The sequence below is a fragment of the Ochotona curzoniae genome, unplaced genomic scaffold, assembly GCF_017591425.1.
Source record: "Ochotona curzoniae isolate NIBS_2020 unplaced genomic scaffold, NIBS_Ocur_1.0 contig_3432, whole genome shotgun sequence".
NCBI lineage: Eukaryota > Metazoa > Chordata > Mammalia > Lagomorpha > Ochotonidae > Ochotona > Ochotona curzoniae.
Window position 1 is genome coordinate 73,149 of NW_024465859.1, and position 14,583 is coordinate 87,731.

At 36.6% G+C, this 14,583-nt stretch overlaps 1 protein-coding gene across 1 annotated transcript in view; it reads left to right on the forward strand.

Annotated features, from left to right (window-relative positions):
* Positions 1-14,583, forward strand: part of ZDHHC13 (zinc finger DHHC-type palmitoyltransferase 13) — a 51,728-nt gene that overhangs the window by 12,193 nt on the left and 24,952 nt on the right. Inside the window, exons 2-8 of the mRNA XM_040980001.1 lie at positions 3,269-3,414; positions 5,836-5,958; positions 7,860-7,937; positions 9,028-9,172; positions 10,459-10,523; positions 12,060-12,222; positions 12,442-12,567. Of these exons, the coding sequence (XP_040835935.1) occupies positions 3,269-3,414; positions 5,836-5,958; positions 7,860-7,937; positions 9,028-9,172; positions 10,459-10,523; positions 12,060-12,222; positions 12,442-12,567 (846 nt within the window). The remainder of the gene's footprint in view (positions 1-3,268; positions 3,415-5,835; positions 5,959-7,859; positions 7,938-9,027; positions 9,173-10,458; positions 10,524-12,059; positions 12,223-12,441; positions 12,568-14,583) is intronic.

The following is a 14,583-nucleotide window of genomic DNA, read 5'->3' on the forward strand; positions in this document are numbered from 1 at the left end:
AGACTGAGCCAAACACCCATTGGCATGCACAAGACCAAGGGCTAGGAGCAGGCTTAGTAGGGTAGCCTGTGGGACTCGTCTGCAGGGAGGCTGCTTCCACAAATGAGTGTGAGGGCTGAGACTGGGGGTGGGCCAGGTTAGGCTAGGCTGCTGCCCACCTTAGCATGCATGAGAGCCAGAATGGGTACTGCTCAGCCACAGTGCCAGCTAGCAAGAGCCAGGACTGGGTGAGAGTCATGTAGTACTCCCAGCAGTCACAAGATCTATGGCTGGTGCAAGTTTGGGGGCTGGGAGCAGGCCTGGCAGGGGAACTGAAGGCACTCCCCTGGTAGGCTGTACCTACCTACTGCTGCTGAGTACAAGAACCAGGGCTTGGGTTAGGCCAGGCTGGGCAAGGCAACAACACCTATCAGCGTAGGTCAAGATCAGATATGGGGACAGGTCAGCTAAGCCGCAGTATCCTTAGGTGTGCACAAGAGCTAGATAGAATGTGTTCTGGGTCAGGCTGGGGTGCAACAGAGCTGGCATGTGCTAAAATCAGGGCTAGGGTCAGTCCTAGTGGAGATTATTGGGGGTTGCCCTGACTAGGCTGCAACACCCACTAGTGTGTGTGTCGACCAGACTGCAACAAAAGACAAGGCTGGCCTGCAGCACCCATTGGTTCCCATAAGGTAGAACTGACCAGGCAGCTGCATCCACCCTTATGTGCATTGGCTGGGTCAGGCGATAGACCAAATCTAACCCTGCACTGATTGGTGTAAATAAGACTTAAGTCTGAGGTCACCCAAAATGAGGTTTCTTGCAGAACTCCCAAAACCACTGGATCACTGAACTCAGACCCTGAACAGGGAAAATCACAGGATATGTTGTCCAACCTTAGAGTACATGTATAGGAACTGGGCCTCCTCAGTTACTGATGCCTGTGCATTATAGCATGCCTAGATGCACATGGAGGACATGATAGCCAGCAGGGGATGTCCCCTGCCTCGTCAGCAGATGGAAAGTAGAACAGGTTGGATAACTCTATCCAAGCTTTGCGCATGTTCCTGAATCTGTGGGTGCACTAAGGTGGACCTAGTCAACCAATAAGCCTTAGAAAGATTGTCTTACCCTGGAACAATGAAACCAACTTTTCAGAATTATCAAAAACACTCAAGAAACATCCTCAAAACACTCTTCCCCACACTGGGGTCTCTAAGGCATCAAAGGACTGCCCCCCATCCCTGCGTGCTGATGTAGTTTGACAACAAGGAGCAGCCCTCTCTCCCTCCTCCACTGCAGATACAGGAGAAAGAAAAGACTGAAACACTTTCTTCCATACCTGACTCATCCTAATCAGAGCTATATGGGAATGTGTCCTTCTGAGTTATGTAAACCTAGTAAGAAAAAGCTTAATATTAGTATATTTTCCACAGCCATTAGTGGAAAATATGCTAGTATTAAGATGGACACTCTGGAACATTGTCATATTCATGAGAACAGCCATTTCAATATATTTTAGTGAGTTCCCATCTGCTGGTTCACTTAAAGTGCCAAGAACAGCCAGACCTGGACTGAGCTGACCAAAGCCAGGAACCAGACACTCAAAGCAGATCTTACATGTTATGTGGGTAACAGAAGCCCAAATATAAACTGTCATCACTTTCTCCTAGGGTCTGCATTGGCAGGAACCTTGTATCAGGAGCTAGGTCCAGAAAGCGAATCCAGGCATTCCAGTGTAGAACCCAACACCTTAACTGCTAGGCCAAATACCTGTCCAGTAAATGTTTTCAGTTGCTAGAAAATAAACATTTGCATTCTTTTTCTTTTGTTATACATATGTGTGTGTATAAACATGTGAAATAACAAAGTCTGGCCTTTTTCAAAGAAATGATACATGTTTTATATATATACATATATATATATGATATAAGGTGATACATTTATGCTTTTAGGAAACTGAGAGACTTTGAGTATCCCACATCTTACACTGAAAGTAAAACTGAGTCTTCTAGGAGGTTGAAGTAATTATTTGTGCTGAGGATTCCAGCTTTCTGTTTGTCCTTGCTTGTCCACCCAGTGTTTCAGCAGAGTTGTTGAGGAGAGTCCAAATTGGCAGATTGTCTGCCTTAGAACTGATAATGAATCCAAAAGTCCATGGTGGTGAAAAGAAGAAACAAATATCTTCAAAATCCACACAATGGACAGTTCGTCTTAAGGTAACTTGAGTGTGGATTCTTTCAGAGTAACAATGGAGAGTCCTGCATTGGGTTTACTAAAATCTAAGCTCAGTTCTTGAGGTATGAAACAATCAATTTGAATCTAGCAAATGTGAGAAAATATTCTGTTTAAAGAGAAATTGTTTTAGCCTGCTGTTTGCTGCTCCTTCTGAAGAGTGATCTGAGTGTAACAGGTGATGGCTGAACCAATGAGATGGTCTTGGCTATAGCTGTTTTTACTCTCATGAACCTTGTAGTCATTTCTATATTAGATACTCATTTGCTAAGTAACAACCTACCACACATTGAGTGGCTTAAAATAATGTGTTTCTTATTTTATGGTTATTGTTAGTCAAGCGTCCAGGCAGAGCCCACCTATGTTCTCTGCTAAGGGCCTCACAAGGCTAACCTCACTGTGGAATGGTTTCCAGTCTGCATCTCAGGGTTCTCTTCCAAACTGCTATGATTGTTGGCAGATTTCAGTTCTTGATGGCTGTGTGATCAAGGATTTCATGTTCTCATTGGCTGTCTAGAGCCTACTTACAGCCCCTTGACCCTTAACCCTCTCACAGGCCCCTCACTTCATGGAAGATATGGCTGTAGCCTGAAAGGACACAGTCCTATAATTGTAATCCTGGGAGCAGTTCTCTGGTTATCTGTCCTGTGTCCCACTGAATAGAAGTTGGTTACAGATTTGGCCAGTATTCAAGGGAAGGGACTGTGCAAGAGCTTGGGAGGTAGACTTAGGGTTTGTGCAAGTTCGCCAAAGCGGGGGCCTGGCAAGCTTCCTACCATATCAGTTGCTAAATTCCCGTAACCATTATAGGAAGCAAGGTCTACTTGTTCCTCTTCAGATGACCTGTATTTTATGAAATTTGGGGTTTTCTAATCTTAAGCATCCTTTCTCATGAACAGAGTGAAGAAAGGAGAAAAATCTTTTATAGGGTATACCTCTGAAATTCCAGAAAATCTTATTATATGTGACTATATGTATATGTGTATATTGTTTATATATAGTTGCTAGTAATAAATTTGTCATTATGTAATTGAATATTACTCTTACTCTTCAGTGCAGGAATCACAGCCACAGTTCCCACCCTCCAGGATTTGGCCGACATGGCACCTGCACGCAGGAAAACAAAGAACTTGTGAAGGCGAGAGAGATTCTTCCTCTTATAGAGGACTGTAGTAACTGTGACATTGTAAAAGCAACTCAGTAAGTCTTTCAAATGCTTTGTTTTGTCGGATTATAATAATGTATATTAAATTCACAGCATTCAGCTGGTTTGTCTTACTTATTCTTTGCTGGGAATTATTTGTCATACAGCATTAGAGCATGTTTATGTACCAAGCTCTCCCATTACATTATAAGAAGTGTTTTTGTGTGTAAGCATATCTTCCTCCTGTTTATTGTTCCAGAGTTTTGCACAGTTCCTATATTGTAAACACACACCTGATAAATCTCTGTTGAATGAATGGGTTAAAATGAGTCTAAAAGAAGTCACTGAATTTGAATTTAAAATGTACTATAACCTAACAAAATAGTGGAATTCGTATTTTATGGCTATTTTTAATTGATTTTTTTCCTGTGTGCTTGTCCAGGATGCAATGGAAAAAAATACAGTAAGGTGGAAGTATGTTTTCTGAGCACTGAAAACATAATGGGTTATTTTGCTTGCACTAAAAGTGAGTCACATTTTAACTTTTCCTAAAGATTTTTCATATGTAGGGGCTGATGCGATAGCCAGCAGCTAAAGTTTTCACCTTGCACGTGCCAGGATCCTATATGGGCATGAGTTCTAATCCCTGCAGCTCTGCTTCCCATCCAGCTCCCTGATTGTGGCTTGGGAAAGCAGTCAGAGATTTGGAAAAGACTCCAGGCTCCTGGCTTTGGATCGGTGCAGCCCCGGCCGTTGTGGCCACTTGGGGACTGAATCAGCACATGGAAGATGATCTTCTCTGTGTGTCTGATTTTCCAATAAAAATAAAATAAATCTTAAAGTTTTTCATATGTAGATATCACATTTATTTACATTTTCATCATTAACGATTTCATTAATGATGAACATTTACTCCATCTTGCCATCGAATGTATTTTGAAGTATTTTGTCTATTACACATACTAAGTGGCTCACTTCTTAGTAGTCAAATAAAAAGCCTGCCTGTGAGTTTCCCTGTCAAATATAAATCATGTCCCTCTTGAAATCAGCGTGAAAGGAACTGATGACTAACTTGACCTGAGTCTGTCAAAAGCAAAGCTGTTTAATTAGTTAACCTATCGGGCTTTAGCATATTTTAGTGTGATAGATATGTTAGTTTAAACTATACTCACAGTTATTGAAGTATTTATGAATTCTGGAGGCCCTGATAACCACTGCTTTAAATAGATATTGATTTTTGACCATCTAGGACCTGTGTAAACTTTCAAACCCTTTTAAGTAATTTTCAAAACAACTGCTAAGTGGCCTGTTAAGAATTTGTGTTTCTCTTAGAAATATTGCTAATGAGTGACATAAAAATTTGTTACAACATTAGGAATTCCATCCTCTTTTCATTCCTATTGCCTGTCTCTTACTTCAGGCTCTCACTGTCTCTTACCTGTGTTTATTGCAGTCATTTCCAAATTGGTTTCTCTGTGTCCTCATCCTGTTCTAGAGTTTCCATAATGCTATTGATGTGATCTGAGTGGTTTCCTCTTCAAGACTCTTGGTTTCCCATTGAATATACACAAAGTCTGAATTTAAAAGGATGGTGTGGAAGGTCATATGGTCTTTGACTGCCTCTTCCAGCCATGTCTCTCACCAGTCCTGGTCTTAGACTTCGTACTTTTAGCAGAGCTAACCTGTTTATATTTCTCTGAATATTCCTGCAGTTCCATGTCTCTGATTTTTGTGTATGCTGTTCCCTGTGCTAGAAATGCTTTTCTTTTTTTTTTTTTTTTGTTGATCTTCGGGTAAAAAATATAGCCTGTGTGTCCTAGTTAATCTCCTTTGGGAAAAGCTAATCATTTTTTCTTTGCTCCTCTTATGTCATGTCCATAGTTTTTGTTCTTGAATGCTTCCTGTTTCATGTTTGCTTTTAGTTTTTCTCTCTTACTGTGAGGTTATTGTGTGGGCTTGGTTTGATTCAGGGATAAAACTTTAGACAAGAATTAGCACTCTCTGTTCCTTTGACATGGTAGAAGATCAAATGAAACTTAACTGCCATACATCAGTGTAAAAGTTTATTTAAGAAAATCAAGTTCAACCGTTCCAGATAAATATCTCATCCATCAGTAAGCCAAGTTTGCTTTTGTTGTTTAACTTTGCACTATGTCCTCTTTGAGCATGTGTTTGTATTCTTAGGCTCCCCTCTGTAGGTCCAGTCCCATAGTGTGTGGGAAGATATGTGCAGGTTATAGGCAATATTGTGCCATTTTACATAAGGCAGTTACACATATGTGGGTTTTGGTGCCTTTAGAGGGCATCGAAACTGTTCCCCCATGGATAATGAGGGATAGCTGCATTGTTGTCTCTGTGTTGGCAGAAAGAAAGTTTGAGTAAAGAAGACACATGGATAAAGGAAGACATTTTGAAATTTGAAAGTATGTAACAATATTAATTCCAAATCCCCCCCCCTTTTTTTTTTCTTATTTAAGGTATGGGATTTTTGAACGATGTAAAGAGTTAGTAGATGCAGGATATGACGTCAGGCAACCAGACAAAGAGAATGTTTCCCTCCTTCATTGGGCTGCTATTAACAACAGACTGGATCTTGTAAGGTAAAATGAAATCTACGTGTGCTTGTAATTCTAGCGCATTCCTTCATCTGTCCTTTTCTTTAGGTACAAGTATGAGAATTGAACCATTATTGTAAATGGACTGGAACTGTGCAATGCACAATAGCAAGAGTAAAGGATGACCATAAGGAACGCTAAGGTAGGGCCCTCATTGGCCCTAAAAGAGAAATTGAAGATAAAACCCAAAATAAAATCAGAAAGTGAAAGTGAACACTTTTAAAAAAGAAAACATGTAACAATTTTCTTGGGATAGTAAAACATTGGGTTCTACTAAGATGTCTTACCTTGTAATGCCAAGAAGAATAGATTAGTAGGGAATTTATTCTTTAAAAAAAAATTTAAACAGGGAGCACAGTTTTAGTGGGCATATATGATTTCCCTTCATTAAGCACTATTGCCTACCCGTTGTTGTACTGTTGTATTGACAAGTACAATATGCATTTGTATGTGTGTGTCTGAATAATTTATATTAGGAAATGATATATTTTAAATTCTTGCAGTTTAAAACATTTAAATTTACTAATGTTTAAATTATTCTAACAAACAAGCAAGAGAAATTTTGTAGAAAAAGACTGGCATATGTTTTAGGCATATATGAAGAATTTTGAAGTTAATGAGATTAGTTTCTGTAAATCATCGAAAAAAATTTCTTTTGTTTTGAAAGATTTTTTTTTTTAACCTCAAAGTCAAAGTTACAAAGAGAAGGAGAGAAAGAGAGAGATTTTCTATCCACTGGTTCACTCCTCAAGTGACTACAACAGCTAGAGCTGGACTGATCTGAAGCTGGGATCCAGAAGCTTCCTTCAGGTCTCTCCCATGGGTTCAGGGAACTACCCCTTGGGCTATCCACTAATACTTTTCTAGACCATCAGTAGGGAGCTGGATAGGCAGTGGAGCAGCCAGAACTCAAACTGGCCACTTATATGGAATGAGGACCAACTTGCTTCACTACTTCACTGACCTGAAAGTCTATCTTACTGAGCAATGGGTTCACTCAATATATGCATCACATATGTACCCCAGAAACAGTAAATCATTCAAAATATCTAACTTTTAAAAATTAATTTTAAGTGAATATTTTATACTACTTTTAGAATTCATTCTTACATGGTACTTCTATGTTTTAATCATTGTAAGTTTCATCATTTCAGCTGTCCTCTTCCATGTTAAGAGAATATGTGATTTATTCGTCACTCAATACCATGTCAATTAACTCCATAATGTTGTAAATTATGCCTACCCGTTGTTGTACTGTTGTATTGGCAAGTACAATATGCATTTATATATGTGTGTCTGAATAATTTATATTAGGAAATGAAATATTGTTGATGTTATATTTTGGCTTTTCATTGGATGGGATCATACTGTGCCAGCTCTGCGTTCAGACCAGAGATGGTCTCCCTAAGAAACTGTTGAATTTATCTGGACAATAAGCTGCTGGACTGTATGCTTGTTGTATGTTTGCGAAGAAAGAATCATGATTGCATTTGATCTGTAATATTGCAACAATGTGAAGGAATCCACCATGGGGGGAGGGCATGGGGAGGGGTTGGGGGAATCCCAGAGCCTATGAAATGGTGTCATAAAATGAAATGAATTAAAAAAAAGAAAAAAGAGAATATGTGATCCTAAAGCTTTGGAATATAAATTATTTTAGTATAGCAAGAGTAATTATTGACATGCTAAGAATGTTGCATACAGATTGCTTTGACACTGCTGTGTAATAGGGAGTGTTGATACAATTTCTTCTTTATATATTAGAAGCAATGTATGTATTAAATATATATTGATGCAGTTTCTTTATATATTAGAAGAAAGAAAAGATTGTTTTTTATCAGTATGAAGTTTCAAATCTTACTTTCTTTTGTATCCATTCTTAACAGATTTTATATTTCAAGAGGTGCTGTTGTAGATCAGTTGGGTGGAGATTTAAATTCAACTCCTCTTCACTGGGCCATCCGGTAAGATTTAAGACTAAATAGACACTTGGGGTGAGTGACCATCATGTTGGAAATGACAAGTATAGACAACTTGAAGATCTTTTTTCCCCTTTTATTCCATTTTATTTATAAAGAACCTGTAATTTAAGGAGGTTATAGAAAGGATATTTTTACTTGTTTAATTTAGAGTCCCACTGTGATTGTTAAACTCAAATATATGTATTGTAGATTATTTTTGCTAATTATAATCTTTCATTTGGTTAGATGAAATAATGAATGATACATACCCATTTAGAGACTTATGTAGTTTTATTTTAAATTTTATCCCTCTTTAGTAAATGTAAAGTGCACCTCCATATATTTTGGAGTCTAATAGATTAACTCTTATTGGAGGTGAATGCAAGATTAACAGGAATGTTTTAGTTGGTCACCTTATAGAACATTTATATTGCTGGTACACCGTCCTCTTTTCTCTTATAAATTGGCTTTCTAAAGCTGAAGCTGATAAATCAGGATACTAAGCAGTTTCTCCTTTTATGTTAGGTCCATTCTATTGTTTGTAGAGTTGACATAAACCTAAAGTAAAATGGATAATTGCTTATGTAAAGCAAGAAATTGAATCTTTGCATCTTAGCCAGAAATTTTGAAGAATCTAGTGTTAATTTCTTTTTTGCTAATGAAAGATAGCGCCTACTGTATTAAAGTTTAAAATATATAGTTCATAATAATATTATCCATACTGTGTAAGTATTGTACTTCCACATACCTGACTCATGATTTTTGAATAGCAGCAGTGAAATCTAAGTGGTTTTAAAGCTTTTCTTGTTAGCATTAGTCATATAAATTTGTTATTAACACATGGTAGCAGTATAATGCTAAAGTACATTGGGAGGTCAACAGGTTTATCACTTGACTTTCAAGAAGAACTGTCCTCATAGTTTTAAGTTTGGAGCACCTAAGTATGACAGCCTGATATGCTTCAAAAATTCTACTGTTGGAAATTTTCTTTATATCTAATCAAAATTGCTTGTGTCATAGGGATATCAATTTTTCCCTGCTTATTTTTCTTCATCTATATAGAATATAGTGTATTTTTGTCTTCTATTTACAGACAAGGACATTTACCTATGGTTATATTATTAATTCAGCATGGTGCAGATCCTGCTCTCATTGATGGAGAAGGCTTCAGCAGTATTCATCTGGCAGTTTTATTTCAACACATGCCAATTATAGCTTATCTCATCTCAAAGGGACAGGTATGCTTTTGTAATGCGTTTTATACTCAGCTGTTATAATCTGAGAGATTGGGAAGATTATTTGTGGTAATTTACCTTCATTTTTAAAGTGGAAGTTAATGAGTATCCAGATATTAAGAGATTAGCCTTAGTAAGTTTAGCTCTTAAACACTACTTTTCCAGCTCTTTGGAGATGAAATAGAGGTCAGTTAGCTCAGTAACATATAATAAATTTTTCTGTAACTTGTTTTTCTGATGAAGCTAGTAATTGTTTTTCAAAAACATGCCTTCAAAACCTATACTTTACTCCTAGAAATAGTGGTCAGATCACCAAATTAACCCATCATTTGCTCTCATTATTTGAGCCCGAATGAGAGGTCAGTTTGAATGTGTACTTCTTATTGTTCTCTAAAGTAATTCACAAAAAATGACTTGCCTTAAGAGGCGCAGGTTAAATTATAGGTTATTGGCAGTGGAAGTTTCACTGTTAGCTATACTTGCCTGGAATAGACTTTCTGGAAACAAAGTAGTTGATAATGTTAGTTGAATGCCTGCAGCCCCAGTGGAAACATATTTACACAAATGCTATTGGAAGGATAGTGCTCTCATTAAACAAGTACCTTCAGACTTAGCCAATTGTAGTAGAGTAATAATAACCTCTTGGAATGATGTTTAATGAAGAATCATTTCTGTTTCTCTTTGGGCTCCTTTTCAAGTTTTATTTTTCCAGGGGCCAGAAGAATCTTTGATAGTTCAAATTCTTTTTCCTTGGCTTGGTTTGAGCCTTTATAGTGTATCTCAAATCTAGATCTGTTTTACTAAAAGAAAAACCAACGGAATTAGGATTTTTTTCTCTAATTCAGAAAAACAGAAAATAACTATCCATGTATTACAACTTGAAATTTAATGTAAATCCAAAATCTCAACTGTTATCAGAAGGCAGGGGAGTATACTACTACTAGAAGTGTTAGCTAGAACAGGTTGGCTGTGTGTAAGGAGAGATGGTGTGAGTTAATGTGTCAGTTAAGATCTAGCTAGGTCTTGCATGCTCTCTGCATCTCTTACATCTGATGGTTGCATCTAGCTGCCTTATGTTCACATCCTTTAATCATATGTTCGGATTTTCCCTTTAAATTACCTTGTTAAAATCCTTGTACTTTTACTCTGATTTGAAGCAGAACATTCTTTTATTCACGTAATACGTGAGCTCTTGTGGTAGACACACTGGTAGCATTGAATGTATTTCTGTCAGGAGAAGAAAACGTATGTGTTTACAGTTAGGCTAATTGATTCTTCTGTTTGAATAGAGCGTGAATATGACAGATGTCAATGGACAGACACCTCTCATGTTATCAGCTCACAAAGTAATTGGGTGAGTCCAGTGGAATTGCCTCATTCTGATTCTTGACTCCAACAATACCTTATCTATGTATGATTTTAAGTATTTCAGTCTATGTAACATAATAGTACATTCTCAAGAAAATAATATTTTTCACCTTATGATTGTGATATAGACTTGTAAGGTAGGTTTAGTTAAATGGGTACCATGAAGATACCCAATAGTTTGAATACCGATTAAAAAAATTTCCTTATGTAACAGTTAGCAATTCATTAGCATATACTTATGTATAGTAACTTAAATAATTTAAAATGTAAGTGATAAATCTTTTCAGGAAAATGATAATTTTAAGACTGCCTGACATCATTATTTAGTGATCTGAATATGTTGAATATAACTGCTCTATGAAGAGTGTATTTCACATAAGGCATTTACATATTTAAATTTTCTTGTGTGCTTATTTTGTAAGTATCTTTAATCAATTATAGTTGTAGTCCAATTCCTGGTGTTCATTTATGCAAATATGAGAAAGTGTTATAATTTTCCTTTGTCAGTTTGTGTCTAATGTTCTCCTAAACTTCCTACTTGCTTTTACTTAGCATGTTTCTTCTGATAACTTAGTTCTGATGCTGTTTCCTTTTTGTGTGTGGAGTGATGGGATGAGGGTAGAATTTTGTTTAAAAGCATTTTTCCCATTAATTCTGATGGAAAATATAGTCTCTAAAGGGCTTGATAGAATAATTAAAACAGAATATTTTATTAAATAATCTTGCAGACATAAAGAAAAGGAGTATGTTGCAGATAAAGCAAAAATAGTTTCTTGACTTCTGTTTTCTAGTTCAGAATTTTCTTTTTTTTACGTTTTTATTTTTCATGATACAGTTCCTTAGACTCAAGGCTTTCCCCATCTCCCCTAGCCCACTGTTTCACCCTATTTTATTAGAGTAGTATAATCTTTCAACAACAGTCACAACTCCATCATTCTATGTAAGTGTACCATGCATGACGTTGCAGGTTTAGACAATAGTGCAATGTCCAGCATCTTATTGTCAAAATATATTTAGCAGAGTCATTGGGACTCCATTTTTCATTTACAAGTAGAGATGCATACTGCAGCTTTTCTTCACTTGCAGTATGCTTGACTCCATATGCTAATAATTGAATAGTGTGTCAAGTTAGCTTGTTTTTTTTTCCTCAAAAACATGTATATCATCTATAATTAGATAAACTTTTAAACATTTAATATTAGCCAAAGTAAACATCCAGTTTCAAAAAATTAATAAATAGGAAAATAAAAGTATTTTAACACAGAAGCAGCTATTGTACTGTATTGATGTTAAAATTACATTGACTGTAACATAGACAAGTTCTTAATAGATGTATTTCTTTTTTTTTTCACATTAGTCTTGTAACTAAAATAGAACTCTGCACAAAAAAACCCTCCCTGCTGTTCACAACACTTCATGATTGCTTAATTGGTTCACAATCCTAAGAGGTTTATTATTTTTATTTACTCTTCAAATAATCACTCCTATTAATACCTCTTGGCATCTTATTATTTTGAAACAGCCCAGAACCCACTGGATTTCTGTTAAAATTCAACCCTTCACTCAGTGTGGTTGACAAAATCCACCAGAATACTCCACTTCACTGGGCAGTTGCATCAGGAAATGTGAATGCAGTTGATAAACTTTTGGAAGCTGGTTCCAGTTTGGATATCCGAAATGTTAAGGTATGACCAGTTATTTCTCTTCTTTAGTTAGAAGAGTGATAAGTTAACATAAAGGTTATGTATTTATCTGCAGTTACCACAAAAATAGATACAAACAATAATAACTAGGTGCCTTTTGGATAAAAGAGTTGAGTCTGTGATTTTGGTGAATTAAAAAAAAGAAAGGTTAGTACCAAATATGTATGTATTAGGTAACTGAACATTTTCTTTCATCTTAAGGGAGAAACACCTCTTGATGTGGCTCTGCAAAACAAGAATCGACTCATTATTCACATGCTGAAAACAGAAGCCAAAATGAGAGCCAAACAAAAGTTCAGAGTCTGGAGGTGGCTGCAGAAATGTGAGGTACTTCTCATAGGGAACTCGTACTGTGGAATATTAGAATGTTAATTTGTTTTTGTTCCTTGACAGTTGGCTTGATGTTGTATTCTGTCTGTACTTCGTATCTTTCACATGTATCCTACAACTCAGAACTGACACTTTATTTTCATCAGTACTTGTTGTAGGTTCCCAGCAAGATGAGCTTTAAATCTGCATGTAACTTTATGAATAGGAGGATGTACTTTTATTACTTATTTAATTACTTAATTGAAATGTTGATTGCTTAGATCTTACAGAAGCAAAAGAAAAAGCGCATGTTGCAAGGTATTTTGTAATTTTACTTAGCTTCTTCCTCAATGAAGCTTGCTTTATTTATTTTTTTCTAAGATAGCTTTATAGTCATGGTAGTTCATCCCTCCCCTCCCCTAATACTTTTTCTCAAAAAGAAAATAATACTTTTTCTCAAAAAGAAAATAATATTCAGAATGCTTTGTTTGAACCATAAGAAATTAAATTTTGAAGATGACACCATTGCATATTTCAGACATCTGAAGTTGCTTCATAAATATTTAGAACATCTGTAGTTTTTGAGGATTGAAATCCAGATTTTACTCATTTTTTAACTTAGCAGTTCTGAGTAGAATTCTTTTATGCTCTAAAGTGAACTGAATATTAAAAGTTAGGAAGTTTAGTTTGTTCTCCTGAATGGCTAACAAAAGCTAAGCTATACATATAATTTAGATTTTTAAAATGGAAAATTAAATTAATCTCACTATTTACTATTTCCACAAATGGAAGATCATTATAACTAATAAAGATAAGTAATTGCATTTTCAGAATCTAACTTAACAGTCTCCAGATTACAGGATGATTATCAGTGCTCCATCTACTTTGCATATGTGGAGAGAAATGTATTTTCTTAGTCTAGCCTCTGTCAACTCCTCCACTGCCCCACACCTTCCTGCCCCAGTCTTTAACAGGTGACAGGTCCTAAGGTTTTGTCCTTGAACCTTTTTTCTCTCTATTCCCTTAATATCATTTACATATTGACATCTTCCAAGTGCATCTTTCTGTCCTATACCTTTCCAGACTCATCCTGGTCAGAGTCTAGTAGCATCTCCAATGTAACATCAGAAACTGAACACCCCCTCCCCCTGCCTAAGCATCAGAATCTCAATAAATGACAACTCTCACTTTCTGCTCATCTTTGCATTTTCTGTGTCATACTTTGTTAGGTAGATACATTGATTGGTTCTGTCTTCATTTTACATCCAGTTTCTGACCCTGCCTTACTATTTCAGAGACCAGTGCCATTTTGGCCCTGCAGATGGATCTTTTAATTGCAAATCAAATCCAGACATTGATCTGCTACAACTTCTGGGGTGTTTTCTTACTGCTCTTCATACTAAATGATGTCCCCACCCTGGCCTGCAAAACTCTGTGTGATCTAAATTGATATAAATTTTATGTACTACAAAATTGGCTTTATATGTTTATCTGTCTTCTCCAGCTAGAATTTAAGCTGCATGACAGGAGGACTTTAATTTTCTGATATACCCTGCATGTTTAGAACAATGCTTTGCATGCAGAATGCCCTCAAGAATTGGTTGAATGAATTGTAAAGCTCAAGGATGAGTGTCAGATGTAGGATTTAGACTTTTACTTCTAACCTGAGATTGTGTAGGTTCTAAAATTACCTTTTGTGTTTTTAAATATCTATTTTCATTGGAAAGGCGAACTTACAGAGAAGAAGAAAGATCTTCCATCCATTAGCTCACTTCCCAAATGGCCGCAAAGGTCGGAGCTAAGCTGAACTGAAGCCAAAAGCCAAGAGCTTTTGATCTGGGTCTTCCATATGGGTACAGGGTCCCGGGGCCTTGGATCATTCTCTGCTGCTTTCTGCAGCCACAAATGGGGAACTGGAAGGGAAGCAGCATCCACATGTGATCCCAGCATTTGAAGGGGAAGGATTAGCCAACTGAACCATTGTACCAACCTCTTGAGTTTACTTTTTTGAAATCTAGACTTGCTTGTTTTCTG